General features: G+C 42.7%; 1 protein-coding gene across 3 annotated transcripts in view; it reads right to left on the bottom strand.

Annotated features, from left to right (window-relative positions):
- Positions 1 to 24,632, bottom strand: part of LOC126469881 (uncharacterized) — a 284,993-nt gene that overhangs the window by 50,449 nt on the left and 209,912 nt on the right. Inside the window, exon 3 of one of the 3 annotated variants that reach the window (XM_050097209.1) lies at positions 16,798 to 16,942. The exons of the other annotated variants lie outside the window; for them this stretch is intronic. Coding sequence (XP_049953166.1) covers positions 16,798 to 16,836 — 39 coding nt within the window. The 5' untranslated portion in view covers positions 16,837 to 16,942. The remainder of the gene's footprint in view (positions 1 to 16,797; positions 16,943 to 24,632) is intronic. 3 annotated transcript variants of the gene reach the window in all.

Genomic DNA, 24,632 nt, shown 5'->3' with positions numbered 1-24,632 from the left:
ACACTGGTGCAACCTGTTCTTGAGTACTGCTTGAGTCTTTGGGATACATACCAGGTCAGAGTGAAGGAAGACATCAAAGCTGCTAGATTAGTTACAGTTAGGTTTGAACAACACGTAAATAGTGAAACTCTCTTTGAGTTTTCTCAAGTCTAGCAACTGTGACGTAAATCTTCTGTTTTACGTATGATGACTGTAGTTGTGTGATCATTGTAGTTTGTGACTGTGTTGATTTCCTTTTGTATATATTAAACATCTTCTCCACAGATGCACCTGATTACCTTCTTTTACCAAACAAGAACTTTCTCTGTTCCAGGGGAATTCCCCCATAATAAAATGCCATATGTCAACTGGGTGTGGAAAAAATGCATAGTATACGCTTAGCAAAAACTTACCACTGACCCAAGATCTTAGTTTTCCAAATGAATATGTCACACATGCTAATTTAGTAGAGATATAATTGGTATGATTCTTCCATATTAATTTTGAGTAGTCCAAGTAGTTTAGCTGTCATCTTTAATACACAAGGTAAAGAAGATATTTACAGTTTTTTCATGACTAATACACTATTCTTTAATTTGGAGCATCTTACTGGCTGCTCTGAGTTGGGCCCTACTTTCCTACTTTAATGTTCATGAGTCTTTCTTGGCTATAACAAAAGTGTTATTATCTGCATAGAGTGTGCATTTACACAACATAGTTCTGGACAAGTCATTTACATATATTATGTGGAGTGAAGGTCCAAATACAGAACGTTGTGGCACATCCTGCATGATATCCAAGGCATCTGAAGTCATATTGTTGACTGCACAATGTTTTTTCTGTCACTCAGGTAGGACCTCATCAGAGATAGTTCTGAGCCTCCAGAACCATAGCAGCAGAGTTTTTCTATCAGTATTCTATGGCTGACAGAGTCAAATGCCTTAGTGAGATCCACGAGGATAGCATGAACAGATCATTTTGATTCAGATGATGGTAATATAAATGAAACAATATTTTCAACTGCTTTGGCTGTTGATTAACTGGACCTGAAGCCATACTGAGAGTCATTAAGAATATTATTGACACACAGATGTTGATTGATTTGGAGCTGTATGCAATATTCCACTACTTTCAAAATGGTGGGTACAAGAGAGAGTTGGCAGTAATTATTAGGACAAGACTTGTCACTTTTTTCTGCAGTGGAGTAATGACTGTCATTTTTAGGATGAAAGGAAACAGCCACTGAGAAACATCCAGTTTATAAGACAACATCCAAAAATTATTTGATCACAAAATTGGAGAGCCCATAAATGTCTTCCAGTTTTGAGGAACTTAATTTTGCTATTGCAGTTATAACATCAGTTACTTTTAGTTCCTTGCACTTAATGATAGGGACTACATCTTCAAATTTTGCAAGAAGTAGTTTCCATGATTTGAGTTCTGGGTGTTGTCATATTTATGACCATGTTCAGTTGCAGTAGTGTTATTCATATTGTCACCATTAATGAAGAATGTGTTGAGATATCAGCATCATAGGAATTATTTATGCTAATATCTTTACTTCTACTCAAATGAGCGATGACAATAGCCCAGGGTGTTCTACAATTATGTTTGGACTTATTAATATAATCATTGTTTGCCTTACACATGCTTAATCTAACTTCTGCTCTGTAGTTGTTCGTTAACCTTATGTAGTTTGCTCTTTCTGCTTCACTATTCTTTGATTTGTCATAGGAAATCATTGACTGAGTTCTTAGCTTTTGTAGATCAGGTGTGAACCAGTTGTGCACAGGTCTGACTGAGACCATGTTCCCTGGCAGTTCCCTTACTTTTTCTCACTACTTTATGGCAACAAGTTTTGATAACACAAAGTTATTAATGAGAAGCTTTTTTTATTATTTGTACTGAAGTTTCGTATGTTTTTGAAATGGTATTTGTGCCCAACTGGTTAAATCTGAGAATATTGGAAACATGGCTAGCCTTTAGGTATTTTCACTACTGTGACTGAAATAAATGTTCACATTTACACTTGTGTAGTAAAGCAGTAGTCTTGGTTTTTGAGAAGGCATGTTTCTGACTTTTTTGAGGAAAATTATTTTTTACATCAGAAATATATTTTGAGTTTCTGTGCTGTTTGGTTTTATAGAAATTGCATAAATACAAATTTTTGTTCTGTTTAGGGAACTTTAGTGCTGTATTTACAACTGGGATGATAGGGAGTCATACTTGTTGGTACGTTTTTGTGATTTTCAAGATACATAGTCAACAGCTGAATACAGCTATTAGAGTGAAAACACGGTGAAGGATGTTGTTATGGGAATAGATCACTAAGTTGGAATTTCATACTTAAACAACCTTTGTGTTCTGTCTCAAGTAAATTCTGCTGTGAAAGACACTTATAGTGAGGAGATTATTTTTCAGAGTATATGTAAGATTTGAGAAATATAACAGGTGACAATTATGCCGTATATGATTGTTATGATATGTTGAGTTGGGTTTATATACAACGTGATGATGAAATGTCGGGAGCTACTTCATGTTATAATGAGATATCGATGAAGTAAGGTTAAATTGTAATATTTTGGAGTTGGTAATTGTTATGAGGTTGCTATGTGTTGGGAAACTTTATTCTATACTGCCATATGTGATGATCAGTTGTGTCATGTAGGATATGTCTATATCTGGGAATAAGATGAAGGTATGTAATGTGTTTGCTGTGAGTCTGATGGCACAACAAAGAAGTATGGACTTGTGATATCATATATCTTGAGGTAATGAAAATGGTAAAACAGTTAGTTATGGAAATGTTTTGAAAGAAAGTAATGTTACTAATTAATATGTTATACCATCTGAGTGTTTATTGTAATATGTCTGGACTATGTAAAGAGGGTAATACTCAAGAAGGAAGAAGGTAGCTCAAACTGAAATGAAATCAGAAAGTGCTGTTTTTGATGTAGAAAACATCTGGAGGTTGTATTCTCTGATCCTCTAACAAACATTTTACTATTATGAAATAATTTCCGAAAAACATAATGAAATTCAGTGGGATACTACCATGTTGAGGCATGTTCTGTCATGACAGTTTGAAACTACTATGGAATTATACTTAGAGTTTTGTGCCATTAGTTGTAAGTAATGTAAATAAGTTATGACAATATTTTTCACATTTGTTTACTAAGGCTTCATTAAGAAAATAGGTTTTGTCACTTCGCCATGTTGTCATAATTGCATTTTTCCATATATGAGATATATTTGCACACTTGAATTTTGCATATTATGTGGTTCTTTGAACTCCTAGAACTTATTGCTGTTAGCACCAAAGCTTGACATATAGGGCTATACATTCAGCATATTTTATTACATTCTATATAAATATGGATTAATGGCTGTTTTGGTTGGTTCAAACAATCTGCAATACTTGATTATTGTAATTTATGATACATGATTCTTGTAATGTGGAAGGTTTTGCTATGTTGATTACGTGACCAAAACATTGTATACAAATAAAGTTATATGTTTTAAAGTAATATGTTAAGTTGATTAATACTTATATGAATTCAGCTAAGTAAAATGAAACATTATAATATGATAGAGACTATTTACAATATTTGCCATTTATTGTCATTACTGATATGAGATGCACAGTTATCAAATTGTTGCCATGATAAAACAACAACAACAATCATTATATTAACCTTATCTGGTAGTAAGTTCCCATTGAATTTGAGGATAAAGGACCCGATATCTAGTCTATTGCACTTTTGTCCTTATCAGATTCAACGTATAAAGTGAAGACTCCTGTCTGTCTATATCTACACTTTGCAAGCCACCTTATGGTGTATGGTGGGGGGTACTTCTAATACCACTGTCCAATGCCCATTCCCTGTTTCATTCACAAATGGCATGTGGGACAAATGATTGTTCATAAACCTTTGTATTAGCTCTAAATTCTCAGATTTTCTAATTGTCTCATTTTGTAAGATGTATCTGGGAGGGAGTCTACAGCCTTACAAAAAAATTGAAGCACCCAGAAGGAATGGTCAGGTTCAATGTAACTTTGTACATGTACATATCATCATTGAGTACACGAATGATTAGTGTTGCAGGTCTGGGTTACAGACTGAATGGCCATCAGAGTGCACTAGTGTTGTTCATGTTTAGTCTTGTTACCAGGCTTGGTAGGATATATCAAGAGCACAAACAGCATCAGATGTCAAGTGGACACTGTGAAGGACATGCAGATGTTGTTTCGTCACATGAGAGAGCATTATTATCACTCAACAGAGTCTGAAAGGGGTCTCATTGTCAGTCTCCATTTGTCTGGCTGACCGAATTATGCAATATCCAGATTTGGATGTAATAGTGGTCCATTGTTGGACTGCACGAGAATGTGAGGTCAGACGTACTTGTCGTCAAGGTTCTGGTCAGTACATTGGGCTACCACAAGGGAGGATAGCTGGACTGTGCACCAAGCACATTGTAACCACTTCACATCTGCACCTGGCATTCGAGAACAAATAATGGACTTCTTGCAAGATTCTGTGACATCTCAAAAAATCGGTCGGAGAATAGCACAGCCAGACTAGGGAATTACCATGCCACGCATAGGCTGCTGTTAATACACAACACAAACAGCTGCTTTTGGAATGACGTCATGATTGAGAAGCAAGGATGGCTGGAGAATGGTGTCACATATTGTTCAGCAATTAATTGAAGTTCTGCAGTATCCAGGATGACTATTGTTGGTGAGTATGGCAGCAACCTGAGGAGAGATCCAGTGTTCTGGAGAGGCACAGCAGTGTTACTCTTGGCACCATGGTGTGGAGAACCATTGGATATGACTTCAGGTCATGGCTGGTAAGTAGTCAGATAACTCTGACTGTGTAATGGTACACTTGACAGCACAAAAAATGGTCATGGCTGAAACGTGAATTACCCACCATGTTAGGCATGATCCAGTCACAATATGGAGTGTACAGATCTGCTCATAAAGAGAGAGAATACTTGTAATCTTAAGTGTGGTAGAAGGATCAACACCTTTTTGACAGCATAAGGAAGCATGCCCTAAAGACCCACATGAACACTGCACCACATCATTTGCAGCATTGCAGACCTAGTAAAGGTACTTCGTTTTGTGAAGTGGAGTCAAGAGCAGTAAGTTGGATTTAAATGCTGGAAGGTGTAGAATAATATTTTTGTAGCTCAATGTCATATTCAGTGGTCAAGTAGGCTACAAGGTTTGCTTTGTATCTGACTCGGTCAAATTTTTTTGTATTACTCTATTAAGTTGTTTCATCAGTAGAAATCACAAAGTTAATAAAACAAACAGTTCACAGTTCTTATTAAGATATTTTGGCCCTCAAAAGAGCACAACATGTGGACTCTTTACCACCTAATAGCCTGTCCAGAGGCCTTCAACTTCAGTAACTGTCTGCAGTCTGTAAATAAGGGACTCTGTGAGGTGGGTAATAACACTCATTTTCTGCCAGCTCCTTCCAAGTAGCTGATGTTTTGAAGGTCACCACAGTTTCCAGACATGGGGTCATGCCAGTTTTCTTGCACTGTGTATTTTGTCTTAGCCCATAAATTTTCAATGGGGTGTAGATCTGGTGCATAAGGAGGCTAATCAAGAAGAGAAATCTCATTCTGTTTTGCAGATCACTACTGCATCATCATTGTCATGTTATAGGAGATTGGTTCAGGTGGAAACAGATCACTCGCCCAGGATATAGTTGTCACACTGATGGGACCATAATATTACTCGTAATATGAGTATACTTGGCAGCATCAAGTAGACCATGTATCTTGTGAAGCATTCCAAGTCTACAGGAACACATCCAGCCTCAAATGCCACAGACATATGGCCACTATGAAATGACTTGTGGATGTATTTGGGCTCAAAAGAGGTACTATGTGGCCTGTATACCTGTACTGGACCATCATTCACTAAGGGCAATACTGATTTGTCAGAAAATATCATGTAGTGCCAGTCACAGTTGACAATGCCCTCGGTAAATGCTGATCTGTAGAATCGTTAATTGGCATGGCACCTCTCCTTTAAGGCCATGCATTTGCAATGTAGTCCAATCTTCTGAAGCCAGTTCTGAACTATATCCATCAACCCAAGAAATGCAGTAGTATGTTTCAGTTAATTATTTTGTTCCTTGTTCCATAGAACAGATTCACAATAAACGCTATGATATGGAATGTGTCAACAGAAAAAAGGACCCTTATTTACAACTAAAAAATACATTAAATAAATGAAAAAACAATGTTTATATGGCTCTATGCTGGCAATTTACAGATATTTTAATGACTAATCATCTATACTTAACAATTTCTCTATGGTATAGGAGAGTTGCTAAGGAGAGACATCTTTAATGTGCATTTGAATGCATTTCTCTTATCTGTTAGACATTTTATTTGATTGGGTAGATTGTTGAAGAGTTTTATACCTGTATATGTAACCTATTAGCTATGTAAGTTAGATTCATTCAGGGGTGATGCAGGATCATTTTCCCTTCTAATGTTGTAGCCATGAATATCTCTGTTACTCTCAAACTTAGGTGTGTGTGTGTGTGTGTGTGTGTGTGTGTGTGTGTATTTTCTTTCTTTTGTGCAATGAATACTTTTTGTCTAAGTGAGGTATTACTCCAGAATATTATATCATAAGACATTAATGAATGAAAATATGCAAAATAGGTTAACTTACTGACTTCTATACCACTAAAATTGGCAATTATTCTGATGGCAAATATAGACAAAGATAAACATTTTAGCAAGTCTACTGCATGATTTTTCCACTTTAAGTTTTCATCAATATGCACACCTAAGAACTTACAATTTTCTACCCTGTTTATTATTTATTGTTGGTATATTAGGTTAACTGAAGAAGGAATATTTTTGACAGTACTAAACTGAGTGAACTAAAATTCTTTAAAGTTTAAAGCAAGTCCATTTGTACAAAACAGTTCACTAACTTTCACAAAAATACAATTTGATATTATTTGCTCGGCTTCACAACAATGCTTGTATCATTCAACTGCATCACTTTTTAAAAAGGATATTGCTGTGATGTGCTGACAAGTTCATTACCCTGAACAGGTATTGTTACACACCAAAGTCCAGTTCCCACACAGCTACTGAATTCTACAGTATCTTGATAACGTTTTATTCATTGTTGTGCAGTGTGCTCAGGAATGCCATACCATGTCCTGGCCTCTGATGCCACCAAATTCCCTTCCTCCACAAGAGCAATGGCACATTTGCAAATAGTTTGTTGACTATGAGGTATGGCACATGAATAATGCGACTCAATTCAAAGTGATGTTGTGCAACTATTTGACCTTGCTTATGTACTGCCATTAGCTATCATAGAACAAATAGTGAGTCTGCAGACCTAACTCACCAGTTTCACATATTATGTCAAATAGAAGTGTAAATTTAATTCTTTGACTCCCGGGAGAACATTCTTCACCAGATGTGATTCTCATTCATTGATAGCTGAGATTCTATTGCATCTTCTGTTGGAAAGTAGCTCCAAATCGCTGAAACATTTTCAGCTACAATGGAGGGAATCTTAGACAAAAAACTGATGAACGAGAGGAATGTGTGTCTTATGGCAAAACAGACATGACATGGATTTGAACATGAGACTTTACATATAAAGTCTGCCTATAGTTTATTCAGCTACAGTGACCATTTATGACCTTACATCTATTCAGTTAATGTACAGTATGTTTATAGATAATACCAGCATTTTGTATTTCCTGAAAATATTTTGTACCTTTTTGGAACAGATCTAGAATACTGACAAGATCTGTCTCTTGTAATATTTTGAAGTAAAATTTCCTGTTTGCATGTTTCCAAAGTAAACAGAAAAATATGGCATGTTACATTTCATTCACATCAGTGGGTTACTGGCACTGGATTTTAACTCTGGCTGTGATTTTTCCTGGCCAATTTTTGTACTGTCAAGAGTACATCAGTAACATCCTACATTGTTATGTGTTACTTCTCATGTGAATATATTGTAGTGCTATTTTTCAACAGGATGTTGCTTATCCACACATGGCATGTGTCTGTGAACTGCACACATGATGCTGAGGTACTCCCGTGGCTAGAAACATCCCCAGTTCTGTCCCTGACAGAACATATGTGGGACCAGCTCTGGCATCAATTCCATCCCATTGTCAACATGAGGATACTGAGGATCAGTTACAACAGTTGTGTACCAGCCTGCTTCAGGATAGGATACAACAGTTTCGACACCATTCACAACAGGATCATTGCATGTATCCAGGCCAGAGGCGGTGCAATGTTATACTGATAAGTGGGCTCATATTGCCAGGTTCATTGTCCATATGACTCGATTTTCTAAGCACTCAAATAACATCAAATATCCTCTCAACCCATCAAGTTTCATTTCGTATCCTCTACCCTTTCCGGATGCTTCACTCCCTTTTTTTCATGCTGTGTAATGTACTGCCTGACTCTTCCTGCAATATACTCTCTTGGAATTTCAGTAGTGTGTGTGTGTGTGTGTGTGTGTGTGTGTGTGTTTTTGCACACACACCACACACACACACACACACACACACACACACACACGAACATGCGCTCCATGTGATCAAAAGTATCTGGACGCCCCCAAAAACAAACGTTTTTAATATTAGGTGCATTGTGTTGCCACCTACTGCCGGGCACTCCATATCAGTGACCTCAGTAGTCATTAGACATCGTGAGAGAGCAGAATGGGGTGCTTTGCGGAACTCACGGACTTCGAACATGGTCAGGTGATTGGGTGTCACTTGTGTCATATGTATGTAGGCGAGGTTTCCACACTTCTAAACATCCCTAGGTCCACTGTTTCTGATGTGATAGTGAAGAGCAACACAAAGGAACACGTATAGCACAAAAGCATACAGGCTGACCTCATCTGTTGACTGACAGAGACCTCCGACAGTTGAAGAGGGTCGTAGTGTGTAAGAGGCAGACATCTATCCAGAACATCACACAGGAATTCCAAACTACATCAGGATCCACTGCCAGTACTATGACAGTTAGGCAGGAGGTGAGAAAACTTGGATTTCATGGTCGAGCGGCTGCTCATAAGCCACACATCACACTGGTAAATGCCAAACGAAGCCTCACTTGGTGTAAGGAGCGCAAACATTGAACGATTGAACAGTGGAAAAACGTTATGTGGAGTGACGAATCTCGGTACACAATGTGGCAGTCCGACGGCAGGGTGTGGGTCTGGCGAATGCCCGGTGAACGTTATGTTCCAGCGTGTGTAGGCCCAACAGTAAAATTCCGAGGCAGTGGTATTATGGCGCGGTCGTGTTTTTCATGGAAGGGCTTGCACCCCTTGTTATTTTGCGTGACACTATCACAGCAAAGGCTTACACTGATGTTTTAACCACCTTCTTGCTTCCCACTGTTGAAGAGCAATTCAGGGATGGCGATTGCATCTTTCAACACGATTGAGCACCTTTTCGTAATGCACGGCCTGTGGCGCAGTGGTTACACGACAATAACATCCTGTAATGAACTGGCCTGCACAGAGTCCTGACCTGAATCCAATAGAACACCTTTGGGATGTTTTGGAGCGCTGACTTGGTGCCAGGCCTCACCGACCGACATCGATACCTCTCCTCAGTGCAGCACTCCGTGAGGAATGGGCTGCCATTCCCAAGAAACCTTCCAGCACCCGATTGAACATATGCCTGCGAGATTGGAAGCTGTCATCAAGGCTAATGTTGGGCCAACACCATATTGAATTCCAGCATTACTGATGGAGGGCGCCACGAACTTGTAAGTCATTTGCAGTCAGGTGTCCAGATACATTTGATCTCATATATATCTTTAAGACGAGCTATTGTATTGGTGCGTGTTAGTTGCCGTTAGGCTCTCGGCCAGGACGGAATGAGGCGAGCTTGGATAGTGCATTCTTCGGCACTGCTCGGTAGCCGTCTTAATGCTTTTATAGCGTGTCTATGCCATGATTGAGCGTTTCTTAAGTCTCAAGTTTCAGTGTGGAAGAGATCGGTAGCAAATCGCGGCATGTAGATTAAAATGTTGAATGTTATCTAAAGCGTTAATGTTTACTGTGTGTTTGAATAAATTACAATTCATGACTCCTTAACAATCGCTGTTCTAACTTGAAACATTCATCATAGTATCCTTGGAGGAATTGTGTAATGAGATTAGCTGTACAGGGAGTTTGCTGGAAGTAAGGAGAGACTGCAACCTAACATAGCGGGCCTGGGGGAATACCGACAGGATCCTTATAAATGCCTCTCTTGTAGCATCCGCCACTGGAGTTTGTTAGTCTGTTGAGCACCTCCGTAATGCTCTAATGCCGACTAAATGGTTTCAGTCTGATGAACAATACCCAAGGTTCGGTTGAATAAGTGTACGTAAGCCATACCTTTAATGAATGATTTAGATTTGCTTAAAATTCTTCCAATAGTTCTCAGCCTAGCACCTGCTTTATATACTATATGTTTTATGTGGTCATTCAAGTTTAGGTCAATCTGGATGGTTACTCCCTGGTATTTTATGGTAGTTATTGTTTCTAGCGATTTTTCAGCAGTAGTGTAATTGTTCAGTAGTGGATTTCTTTTCATATGTACGTGCGATGTGCTACGTATGTTTATGTCCTAGGTCAGCTGCCAGTCTCTGCACTTTCCATCAATCCTCTGCAGGTCTTGCTGCAGTTTACTACAGTCATCTGGCGTTGCAACCTTTGTATAGACAACCATATCATCTGCTGACAACCTAATGCAGCTTTCGACGTTATCCACTAGATTTAATGTATAAACACACACACACTCTCTCTCTCTCTTTCTCTCTCTCTGAGGTGAAAGAATTCATGGGCTACCTCCTAATATAGTGTCGGCCCCTTTTTTTGCCCATCGTTGTGCAGCAGCTTTATGTTGCGTGGACGCAACAGGTCATCTGAAGTCCCCTGCACAAATATTGAGCCATGCTGCCGTCCATAACTGCGAAAGGGTTGCCAGCACAGGATTTTGTCAACGAACTGACCTCTAGATTATGTCTCATAAATGTTCGATGGAGCCGGCCGCGGTGGTCTAGCGGTTCTAGGCGCTCAGTCCGGAACCGCGCGACTGCTACGGTCGCAGGTTCGAATCCTGCCTCGGGCATGGATGTGTGTGATGTCCATAGGTTAGTTAGGTTTAAGTAGTTCTAAGTTCTAGGGGACTGATGACCACAGATGTTAAGTCCCATAGTGCTCAGAGCCATGTTCGATGGGACTCATCTGGGTGGCCAAATCATTCACTCGAATTGTCCACAATGTTCTGCAAATCATTCAAACCAATCGTGAACAGTCGTGGCCCAGTGAGATGGCGCATTGTCATCCATAAAAATTCCATAATTTGGGAACGTGGAGTCCATGAATGGGTGCAAACAGTCTCTGAGTAGCCAAACATAACGATTTCCAGTCAATGGTCGGTTCAGTTGGACCACAGGACTCAGTCCATTGCATGTAAACACAGCCCACATCATTATGGAGCCACCACCAGCTTTTACAGTGCCTTGTTGACAACTTGAGTCCACGGCTGCATGGGGTCTGTGCCACACTCTAACGCTACCATCAGCTCTTACCAACTGAAATCGGCACTCATCTGACCAGTCGTCTAGGGTCCAACCGATAAGGTCACGAGTCAAGGAGTGGCGCTGCAGGCGATGTCGTGCTTGGCAGAGACATTCGTGTTGGCCGTCTGCTGCCATAGCCCATTAACGCCAAATTTCGCCGCACTGCGCTAACGGGTACGTTCGTCGTATGTTCCACATTGATTTCTGTGGTTATTTCACTCAGTGTTGCTTGTCTGTGAGCACTGACAACTCTATGCAAACGCCGCTGCTCTCAGTCGTTAGGTGATGGCCGTTGGCCACAGTGTTGTTCGTGGTGAGAGGTAGTGCCTGAAATTAGGTATTCTTGGCACACTCTTGACACTGTTGATCTCAGAATATTGTATTCTCTAATGATTTCCGAAATGAAATGTCTCATGTGTCTAGCTCCAACAACCATTCCACATTCATAGCCTGTTGATTCCCGACGTGTGGCTATAATCACGTTGGAAACCTTTTCACATGAACCACCCGAGTACAAATGACAGCCTCGCCAATGCACTGTACTTTTGTACCTTGTGTGCTTGAGAAGTCTTGGAACCAGTCAGAAATATGGTCCGATACTAGGTAAGCTCGTTATACACTCCTGGAAATTGAAATAAGAACACCGTGAATTCATTGTCCCAGGAAGGGGAAACTTTATTGACACATTCCTGGGGTCAGATACATCACATGATCACACTGACAGAACCACAGGCACATAGACACAGGCAACAGAGCATGCACAATGTCGGCACTAGTACAGTGTATATCCACCTTTCGCAGCAATGCAGGCTGCTATTCTCTCATGGAGACGATCGTAGAGATGCTGGATGTAGTCCTGTGGAACGGCTTGCCATGCCATTTCCACCTGGCGCCTCAGTTGGACCAGCGTTCGTGCTGGACGTGCAGACCGCGTGAGACGACGCTTCATCCAGTCCCAAACATGCTCAATGGGGGACAGATCCGGAGATCTTGCTGGCCAGGGTAGTTGACTTACACCTTCTAGAGCACGTTGGGTGGCACGGGATACATGCGGACGTGCATTGTCCTGTTGGAACAGCAAGTTCCCTTGCCGGTCTAGGAATGGTAGAACGATGGGTTCGATGACGGTTTGGATGTACCGTGCACTATTCAGTGTCCCCTCGACGATCACCAGTGGTGTACGGCCAGTGTAGGAGATCGCTCCCCACACCATGATGCCGGGTGTTGGCCCTGTGTGCCTCGGTCGTATGCAGTCCTGATTGTGGCGCTCACCTGCACGGCGCCAAACACGCATACGACCATCATTGGCACCAAGGCAGAAGCGACTCTCATCGCTGAAGATGACACGTCTCCATTCGTCCCTCCATTCACGCCTGTCGCGACACCACTGGAGGCGGGCTGCACGATGTTGGGGCGTGAGCGGAAGACGGCCTAACGGTGTGCGGGACCGTAGCCCAGCTTCATGGAGACGGTTGCGAATGGTCCTCGCCGATACCCCAGGAGCAACAGTGTCCCTAATTTGCTGGGAAGTGGCGGTGCGGTCCCCTACGGCACTGCGTAGGATCCTACGGTCTTGGCGTGCATCCGTGCGTCGCTGCGGTCCGGTCCCAGGACGACGGGCACGTGCACCTTCCGCCGACCACTGGCGACAACATCGATGTACTGTGGAGACCTCACGCCCCACGTGTTGAGCAATTCGGCGGTACGTCCACCCGGCCTCCCACATGCCCACTATACGCCCTCGCTCAAAGTCCGTCAACTGCACATACGGTTCACGTCCACGCTGTCGCGGCATGCTACCAGTGTTAAAGACTGCGATGGAGCTCCGTATGCCACGGCAAACTGGCTGACACTGACGGCGGCGGTGCACAAATGCTGCGCAGCTAGCGCCATTCGACGGCCAACGCCGCGGTTCCTGGTGTGTCCGCTGTGCCGTGCGTGTGATCATTGCTTGTACAGCCCTCTCGCAGTGTCCGGAGCAAGTATGGTGGGTCTGACACACCGGTGTCAATGTGTTCTTTTTTCCATTTCCAGGAGTGTATTTATTTTCGAATTCCTTTTGCAATAAATATGCCACCACCTTTGATGCCTAGCCTGTCCTTGCGATATATGTACAGTATATGCTGTCCAGTCACATTAATGTGACCACCTATCAAAAGCCTGAATAACCACGTTTAACAGCGCAGACTGCTGCGAGCCGTGCAGATGCCATTGTGCCCCTGAAAAACAAACTGTATCTAGGTGTGGACATGGTGCTCAAGGATGGATGCATACTTGTGTTGATCGATTTTATCTTCCAGAGTGACGAGACCACTCAGGGAATGCCACAAAAACGTTCTCCAGACAATAACGCTTCCTCCTCTAGCCTTGCTCCTTCCGACGAGTCTTTGCATAGTGTTTGCTTTCAGACGTTCACGTCGTGCATACCAACGGCCATCTGGCCAATGGAGCATAAAACTCGATTCATCTGAAGAGGCCGCCTGTCGCCACTCAGTGGACGTTCAGCAGCAATACTGGTGTACAAATTTCAGCCTTCATCGCCCATAAACAGCAGTCGTCATGGGTGCATGAACTAGGTGCTCGATACAGAGGTCCATACACTGTAACGTTCGCTTAACGGTCGTTGAGGAGAAACAGTTGTTAGCTCCTTGGTTCATCTCGGCGGTCAGTTACTCAACAGTTGCACATCTATCGCCTGTGCGTATCTTCGCAGCCGTCGTTCAGCCCTGTCATTTTATAGTCCGTGTTACACCATAGTTTCCTCGGTGACGGTTTTGGATAGCGCCATTTTGCCATGCATGTTATAATTAAACCACGGCGACACGTGAACAGTTTACAAACACAGCCATTTCGGAAATGCATCCACCCTTGGCCCGAAAGCCAATGATCTTGTCCTTTCATAGCTCTTAAGGTATGCATTTTAGAACCCATGCTTACTAGACATGTTTTTCTTGTTTTGGTCCATAATGTCACTTCTGTGATGGAAATGCCGTGTGGCTAGGACCTTCCCTCGGGTAGGCCGTTCGCCTTATGCAAGTCTTTCGAGTTGACGCCACTTCGGCGACTTGCGTGTCGTTGGGGATGAAATGAGGATGATAAGGACAACCGAACACCAAGTTCATGAGCGGATAAAATCTCCGACCCAGCCGGGGATCGAACACGGGCCGTTATGTATGACAGTTCGTCGCTCTGACCGCTCAGCTACCAGCGGCGGACAATGCCACTTCTGGAAGTTGCCTACCTTACAGTCTTAGGAACAGTAGTATCGGTACATCTATTCCACGCTCAGAGGTATCAGAACTATTTTCGTTATAACTTCCGACTCGGTCGTTTCCGGAGGAGGGTCCCTTACCTCAGATTGATACATTAATCCTTCTCCATCACCACTAAAAGTCTTTTACATGATCGAGGTATGATCCTGTGTAGTTGTTGCGTAAACTGGTATCTCGTTGCTGTCGAACCCACACAGAGAATGCCCTGAATGCAGCAGTACATTCGGTCCTAACGGAGCAGATGTCGCTAAGAGAACAACTTCAGAGATGACTCATTATATACATTACTGGCCATTAAAATTGCTACACCGCGAAGATGACGTGTTACAGACGCGAAATTTAATCGACAGGAAGAAGATGCTGTGATATGCAAATGATTAACTTTTCAGAGCATTCACACAAGGTTGGCGCTGGTGGCGACACCTACAACGTGCTGACATGAGGAAAGTTTCCAACCGATTTCTCATACACAAACAGCAGTTGACCGGCGTTGCCGGGTGAAACGTTGTGATGCCTCGTGTCAGGAGGAGAAACGCGTACCATCACGTTTCGACTTTGATAAAGGTCGGATTGTAGCCTATCGCGATTGCGGTTTATCGTATCGCGACATTGCTGCTCGCGTTGGTCGAGATCCAATGACTGTTAGCAGAATATGGAATCGGTGGGTTCAGGAGGGTAATACGGAACGCCGTGCTGGATCCCAACGGCTTCGTATCACTAGCAGTCGAGATGACAGGCATCTTATGCGCATGGCTGTTACGGATCGTGCAGCCACGTCTCGATCCTTGAGTCAACAGATAGGGACGTTTGCAAGACAACAACCATCTGCACGAACAGTTCGACGACGTTTGCAGCAGCATGGATTATCAGCTCGGAGACCATGGCTGCGGTTACCCTTGACGCAGCATCACAGACAGGAGCGCCTGTGATGGTGTACTCAACGACGAACCTGTGTGCACGAATGGCAAAACGTCATTTTTTCGGATGAATACAGTTTCTGTTTACAGCATAATGATGGTCGCATCCGTGTTTGGCGACATCGCGGTGAACGCGCATTGGAAGCGTTTATTCGTCATCGCCATACTGGCGTATCACCCGGCGTGATGGTATGGGGTGCCATTGGTTACACGTCTCGGTCACCTCTTGTTCGCATTGACGGCACTTTGAACAGTGGACGTTACATTTCAGATGTGTTGCGATCCATGGCTCTACCCTTCAAATGGGTTCAAATGGCTCTGAGCACTATGGGACTTAACGTCTGAGGTCATCAGTCCCCTAGAACATAGAACTACTTAAACCTAACTAACCTAAGGACATCACACACATCCATGCCCGAGGCAGGATTCGAACCTGCGACCGTAGCAATCGCGCGGTTTCAGACTGTAGCTCCTAGAACCGCTCGGCCACTCCGGCCGGCGCTCTGCCCTTCATTTGATCCCTGCGAAACCCTACATTTCAGCACAATAATGCACGACCGCATGTTGCAGGTCCTGTACGGGGCTTTCTGGATACAGAAAATGTTCGACTGCTGCCCTGGCCAGCACATTCTCCAGATCTCTCACCAATTGAAAACGTCTGGTCAATGGTGGCCGAGCAACTGGCTCGTCACAATACGCCAGTCACTACTCTTGATGAACTGTGGTATCGTGTTGAAGCTGCATGGGCAGCTGTACCTGTACACGCCATCCAAGCTCTGTTTGACTCAATGCCCAGGCGTATCAAGGCCGTTATTACGGCCAGAGTTGGTTGTTCTGGGTACTGATTTCTCAGGATCTATGCACTCAAATTGCGTGAAAATGTAATCAGATGTCAGTTCTAGTATAATATATTTGTCTAATAAATACCCGTTTATCATCTGCATTTCTTCTTGGTGTAGCAATTTTAATGGTCAGTAGTGTAAAAATTTAGATTTCGTTTTTCTCACCAATTGTTGTAGCTTGCTTTTGTTTGTTGTATTTAGCATTCAGACGTCCAACTTCTTGCCGACGTCCACTGCTAAGGGATCATTAATCGCTGTTGTCGTCTCCCATATAGGTCGTACAGTGTGATCAGTACGGTAGAAGCTGCTCCTGCGGAAACAGATTTAAATCGGTGCATTATTGCAGTGTGTATGACGACACTTTTTCAATTAGGGGAACAGGCAGTCCACTGTACGCCTATGTAATAAGCCCAAGCTTCGTCAGTAACGAGGGTCATGGTGCACCAATAGCCTGGTAAGTCTCTTCGTTTATAATAGCGCCAGAGGCAAAAGTGTCTAGCTGGCACTGCTCTTCTGAATTCTGCACTGCTAACATCAGAATTATTTTAGTACGAACCGCTGTTCCCTGGCTGTGAACAGCAACTATAGGGTTTACGTCAGCCTGCCGGCGTTCCGCAGCCGCGTAATCAGGCACCGACGGGTGACCTGGCTCGGGACGATAAAAACAGATGCGGACAGTGTGTAAACTATCCACCCACGATTGAACTATCTTCGAAAATGATAATGGTGCTGATCACTTACTTTATACTTATGAGTGATCTACTATTGACGTAAAACTTTGTTGCATTCGAGTGTAATGCAGAAGAGGTTCAAATGGCTCTGAGCACTATGGGACTTAACTTCTCAGTGCTGAAGAGGACTGGTTTAGTGTTGCACCGGCTCTGTAGCACTAACGAACTGCAGAGCCCATATTCAACAGTTAAGGTATAATTTAAATTCCTTATAAAATGGTAAGGTAATGCCTAATAAAATTTTATTTCATTATAGTCTGATTTAATTTGAAGTCCAAAGTTGCGAAGATGTCGTGACAAGTGCCCTCTACTTCGCAGCGATAAAAAATTGCTTGAAAGTGTATATTTCTTACAACAATCACATAAAAACTCTGAAATTTGCGTACTGCATATATGCCTATGCGGATAACTGCAGACAATGGCGGCAAGGGAAATGGTCCAAATCTTGAGACTGAATACACATCTGACGCGGTGGTAGAGCTCCGTGGACCAGTTATTCGAGAACGTCGCCACGAAAAATTACGCTGTTATGACAAAATTGTATTTTTTTTAAAGGGTGAAATTTTCCCCTCCGGCGAAATGACTTCAAACTTACCGCGTCGCATCTAGAAAACTACTGAACTCGCTCAAATACTTTTCATTCGTTACTTACCAAAATATCACACTCGGAAACGAAGGTTTCCAGTGTTTCGTGTCGCACTACGTTTGCTTGGTATCAGCTTCGGAAAAAGGTGTTTTGCAGCTTTATAGTATTTAACTCGTAGTAGATATAAAGCTGAAAATCTCTCTCTCGTACAAAAACAACATAATCAGAAATTCACTGGCGACATACAGGGTGTTTCAAAAAGAATGACCTGATTTCAAAACTCCATATTTATTGATAGAAATAAACTACGAACATGGGATGGATTGCAAAATACTCACAAAATCTTAAAGTTTTAGTTATGCTATTTCAAATACTCTGTGTGTCCGCCAGTAGCAGTACGAACAAAATCTAGAGTGTTTCTAAATTAGCCAAAAGCTTTACACGATATCTGTTTACAGAAGTTATGGCGGCTATTATTCAGTTCTTCAGTCCTTCACTTCTTCAATGTCACGATATAAAGGGGAGACGAACACACTTTCCTTCATATATCCCCACAAGAAAAAATTGCATGAGTCATGTCTGACGATCCCGGAGGCAAAGAATGTAGAGCAGTGTCTCGGGGTTCCGTGCGCCCTATCCAGCGTTGAGGTATCTTCAGATGCTGCAGAGGGCAACTTTAGGAGGACCCCGATGACTTCATTTTCCAACAGGATGGAGCTCCACCACACTGGCACAAAAATGTACGTCATCTCTCAGTGACACACTGCCTTAAAGCTGAATAGGGCGCACGAGACCTCTAGACAATGCCCTGCATTCTTGGCCTCCAAGATCGCCAGACATGACCATTCGATTTTTTCTTGTGGGAATATGTGAAGAAAGTGTGTTCATCTCCCCTTTACCTCGTGACGTACAAGAAGTGAAGAACAGAATAACAGCCGCCATAACGTCTATAAAAGCAGATACATTATGTAAAATTAACGACGAATTTAGCTATCATCTAGATGTCGTTCGTGCTGCAGCTGGTGGACACACAGAGCGTTTGTAATAGCTTTAGGATTTCGTGAACATTTCGCAATCATCTCATGTTGGTAGTGTGTTTTCATCAATAAATGTGGAGTTTTAAAATCAGGTTATTCTTTTTGAAACACCCGTAGATCTCAACAATGCCCCTAAGCGTGTTAAACATTTGTTCTTAATTTTAATTAGGATAGGAGTTGTGTTTTCTTGAGAGAGCCGATGTTTTAGTGTGCTGCTTGAGAACCTGCAGGCACAAAGCTGTGCGGAGCACAATTGGTGACACGATGGTTCCCGGCAATTGTGTATTGTTAGCGGAAGCAGCTGCGCGCGCTAGCTGTCAGATGCCAACGACTTTAAATGGGAATCTAATTGAAACATTTGCTTGCCTTTTACGAGTAATAAGTCTCTCCAACATAGAACTGAAATAAAAGTATTGAACTGCTATCTGCTTAGGCTGTGTTTGTGCTGAAACTGACCAAGCGAAAACACAGTTCTACAGTCGCTCGAATTAGCTGCAAGCAGAATTGACATTTGCTCGCCGTCGCAGGCCTGGAGTTTTACGAGTTGTCTCGAATAGATTATAAACACTTAAAAGTAAAATTCATAAAATTTAGCTTCTAGACACAATAAAATTTCGCGACACACTACGGAAGACTCCCAAGCCACTATACGGTACATGGTGGAGGGTACCTTCTACCACTACTAGTTATTCCCTTCCCCGTTCCACTCGCAAATGTAGCGAGTGGAAAACGGCTGTCTATATGCCTCCGCATAAGCCTTAATTTCTCTCATCTTGTACCTTGCTGACAATAGCATCGTTCTGCAGCCCAACGCAAATGCCGGTTGTCTGAACTTCGGCAATAATGTTTCCTGGAAAGAACGTCATCTTTCCTCCAGGAATTCCGATTTGAGTTCACAGAACGTTAAAGTAATACACGCGCGTTGGTCGAACCTACCGTTAACAAATCTAGCGGAACGTTGCTGACTTGCTTCGATGTCTTCCCTTAAACCGACATGTTGCGGATCTCAAAAACTCCAACAATACTCACGAATGGGTCACACAAGTGTTCTGCAAGTGTCTCCTTTATAAATGAACTACACTTTTCACGAACTCTTCGAATAAAGCAAAGACGACAATTCACCATCCCTACTGTCGACTTTAAGAGCTCGTTCCATTTCATATATCTTTGCAGTGTTACACTTAGATATTCAATCTACATGTGTGTCTCTAGCAGTACGAAGATTGCGGGATTGTTTTCTACATATCTGCATCAACTTACATTTTACCATACAGCGGAAAGCCACGACACGTCAGCTTTGAATGCCTGATATACGTTGTGGTTGGCAGGGAAAGTTGGAAACCTAATACTGCGACTTTCGGCGGGAGAGAATGAGCACACGTCTGAATGGATTAAACATTACAGCATGGATGAAAGCTTTACAAAAATGTGTTGAAGCGAGGTGCACAAACATACTGATCGGGCGGATTGACTTAATTTAAAGTAACGAAAGAAGCGTGAAAAAGGATAGCGAAAACAGCGCCACCAGAGCTGTTTTATCACTAACCTTATATGAATTTTGTCAGTCCGACTGTTTCACATAGTGCTTATGCCGTCTGGTGCGAGGGTATATTAACCAACGATTTTTCAGCGAGCGTTGTTTACAATTTAAATCAAACAATCTCTGTCGACAATACTGTGGCTTGAGTTCGTAATATGTAAAATGTGTTTTAATAAAGCAGAAAGATGACGAATGTATTCTTCGAGCGTTCGAAAATAACACAGCTTTATGTCAGTGATTTATTATTTACAATACTGTAGAATGATGCGCACATAACGCTAAACAGGATTATTATTTTAAGTTAAAATTGATAACTGTTCGTGGTCCTTCGAAAAAAGCACTGTGACTGCGTGGCGCTGATAGCGTGGGACCCGTAGCATTTGCTTCTCGTGCAGTGTCGGAAGATGGAGTGAGCCACTGCGATGGTACTTCCTCCAAACAGGTTAGGTAATTTTAGCGCTAGAGCCTGAACCTCCGGTTTGGGGTGTTAAGCGAACCGTGACGTCATGAATGACAGTGTCAACGTGCGACTCACAACACTTCGCGCAACGAAGCTGACAACGTCGACTAAATCATCTGAAATCAGGCACCTACGCTGAGTACGACTGTTTTTTGCAGCACTGCACCGCTGCAGGAATTTTAGCCTGGTTGTTAGTATGGTACAGATACCATTATATGAATACTAGTGAGGACTACGAAGGGTTTCAGTTTCTGAATCAAGTTATAAATTTGTGTATTAGAAGACGGAAAATAGGTACGTTGCAAGTTAGCATCAGATATGTTTCTCTCCCGAAACTGCAGGATCAACCGACGCTAATTGCAGTCTCAGAAATCACTATCCTCATCAATCGCTGGAAACTGCAGCCGCGCTGGGTTTGCTTCGTTGACTCTACTTGCTGTTGCAGGCCCTGCTGCAATTAATGTCTTCTGCTGCCATTGATGATTCTACTGTAGTTGTTGCTCCAACAGTGTTTTGATTATTATTATTTTGTTGTTATTGCTGTCTGTGACGACTCTGTCTGCTGCTGCTTCATTAATTAATTGCAACACCTGATGCTGGAGTTGTTTGAAGAACTTGATGATTGCGGAATCCATTTTGGACTGAGTTCACTGAAGCAGACGCAGACATGTTGGCGTGGACTGATATTAAATGAGCCCGCTCTCTGCTTTACTGTCTGTGCTTTTGTGGTCTTCAGTCCGAAGACGGGTTTGTTGCAGCTCTCCACGCTACTCCGTCGTGTGCAATGTCCCAAGAGCGAAATATGGCGGGGGTTCCGCGATGATCTGGGTAGTCATGTCGTGATATGCCCATGGGCCCCAAGACTGCATTACTGCCAAGGATTATGCGAATGCCGGCCGATGTGACCGAGCGGTTCTAGGCGCATCAGTCCGGAGCCGCGCTGCTGCTACGGTCGCAGGTTCGAATCCTGCCTCGGGCATGGATGTGTGTGATGTCCTTAGGTTGGTTAGGTTTAAGTAGTTCGAAGTCTAGGGGACTTAGCCGAGCGGTCTAAGGCGCTGCAATCATGGACTGTGCGGCTGGTCCCGGCGGAGGTTCGAGTCCTCACTCGGGCATGGATGTGTGCGTGTTTGTCCTTAGGATAATTTAGGTTAAGTAGTGTGTAAGCTTAGGGACTGATGACCTTAGCAGTTAAGTCCCGTAATATTTCACACACATTTGAATTTCTAGAGGACTGATGATCTCAGATGTTAAGTCTCATAGTGCTTAGAGCCATTTGAACAATTATGTGAACATTTTGGCTGATGTGCTCCATCCCATGTTACAATGTTTGTTCCCCAACAGTGATGTTAGGTCCCGACACAACAGAGCCTCTGTTCACATAGTTCGATTCGTCCAGGACTGGTTTTGTGAGCTTGAGGATGAACTGTTGCAGCTCCCCTGTCCACCATAGTCACCCGATCTCAAAGTGGTCTACTTTGGAGAGAATAATGCTGGCTCGCTGTCCATTTTCATATCATTACCTGAACATGATACTATCTTGCAGGAAGAATGGTATAAGGTTTCGCGGAAAACCATACAGGAGCTATACTTGTCCATTCCGAGACGACTGGAAGGCGTTTTAAATACCAACAGTCCTACTTCATCGTATTAGTCACGGTAATGCATCGTGTTTGTGGTGTTTCCATATTTTCGTCCAACACCTGCACATAGCACGAAATGATCATGAAGGGAAAGTCAGAGAAATTTTAGCTCATATGGAGATGTTACTCAACACTTGTTCGATCCCCTCGCCATTGGCGAATGGAACAGGAAAAGTAGGATGCGACAGTGGTATCCGAATTACTTTCTGCCACGCGCCCCAAGGTGACTTCTGTAGTAAATACGTAAATATATAAAATAAAATTAGTGAATGCGATGCAGTTCTAGCAATTATGACCACGAGGGTAAAAGTAACTACAAAAAAATACGGGAAGAAGTTGACATATTCTGTAAAACGAACAAATAGGAGGTCGCCTCTTGTCTCAGACTGGAGCAAGAATCATTTAATTCAGGTATTGACCGCTACAGGAGTTGTCGCTTAAGTCCAAGCGAACAGCCTATGAAGCTCAACAAAAACGTGTATTTCGCGAAACAGTTAAAAATAGCAGAATCTCCTTTGATACGCTAACAATACCAATAATCTTCTTTAAAATAAGCACTTTCAACTCAGCAGCTACAAGGCAAAGTAAGAAACCGCGAATAGATCTTAATCGAAACCAGCTTAGCTTCTAGAAGAAAAATCCATGAAGACCTTAACAATTACATACACTAGGCACGTCCACAATATAAGGGATGTTTGAAATCCAGAAAAAAGCGAGGCCCCGTCATATTGTGTTCCCTATAAGGTGACCTGATAACATCGTGTGTTTGGGCATTATCACATATCAGAACTCTTGTCGGTACATACCACGACAAGGTGCACATACCGTTGCAGGATTGCATATTCATAGACCACAGCCATAATTGCACCGCAGTTGTGTGCGTGCTCCAAACATGATGGTAGCTCAACGGCATGGATAGTGTTTTGAAAAGAAGCTATTATATGAACACCAACAAAAGAAAAATAACAGTAATGGTACATAACAGAATTAAATCAGGCGATACTGACGGCATTAGATAAGGAAATGAGAGTCTAAAAGTAGTAGATAAGATTTGCTATCTGGGCAGTAAAATAACATGATGGCCAAAGTAGAGAGGATATAAAATGCAGACTGGCTATAGCAAGAAAAACACTTCTAAAAATCAGTACTTTGTTAACACCCATGCATATTATAAAAGTGGATCGATGTATGTATGTGTATCCACCCATCTCCTAAACCACTGGATCGATTTCAACCAAACTTGGTACACATGTCACTTATTGTCTCGAAAGAACCACTGTGGGGATAAGAACCACCTGTCTCTCAAACAGGTGAGGGCGGGAGCGAAGAAGTAGCATAGCTGACGATGCACAAATAGCCAGACTACACTCATCCAGTATTTGAGAATGAGACCACTTAGTGACTTGCAACAAACTTTACACATAATTTCAAATCTTTAAGAAACTTTTTCTCGCTCGCATCTCCCACAAAATGATGAAAGGGAAGAATTTCATCGATTACTACATTTTCGCTGTTCGTGCAGTAAAACTGTTGCGTAAGGCATGATATTTTAGTTTATTACTTCTTTACTAATAATCCTATTCGCAACACATTTGCAGACAGTATTTACATATACCACCGAATGTCTGGACTCGCATTCCGGAGGAGGACGGTTCAATTCCGCTTCCGGCCATTCTGATTTTGGTTTTACGTGATTGCCCTAAAATAAATGGGGAGAGAGAGAGAGGGGGGGGGGCAGGAGGAGAGGACAGAGAGTGGGGAGTGGAAGAGATGGACCGATAGGAGAGAAGAGGAAATGAACGGAAAGGGGGGGGGGGGGAGAAGGAGGAGATGGAGTAACAGAATTGGGATAAATATATACCTGAGCAATGCCGGGCACTGAGCTACTCTAAGATAAATTTAAGTGTTAGGAAGTCTTTTCTAAAGGCATTTGTCTGGAGTATAGCCTTGTATGGAAGTGAAACGTGACGATAAGCAGTTCAGGCAAGATGAGCATAAAAAAG

This window comes from Schistocerca serialis, chromosome 3, assembly GCF_023864345.2.
Source record: "Schistocerca serialis cubense isolate TAMUIC-IGC-003099 chromosome 3, iqSchSeri2.2, whole genome shotgun sequence".
Lineage (NCBI taxonomy): Eukaryota > Metazoa > Arthropoda > Insecta > Orthoptera > Acrididae > Schistocerca > Schistocerca serialis.
This window is presented reverse-complemented; position numbering and strand designations above follow the sequence as displayed.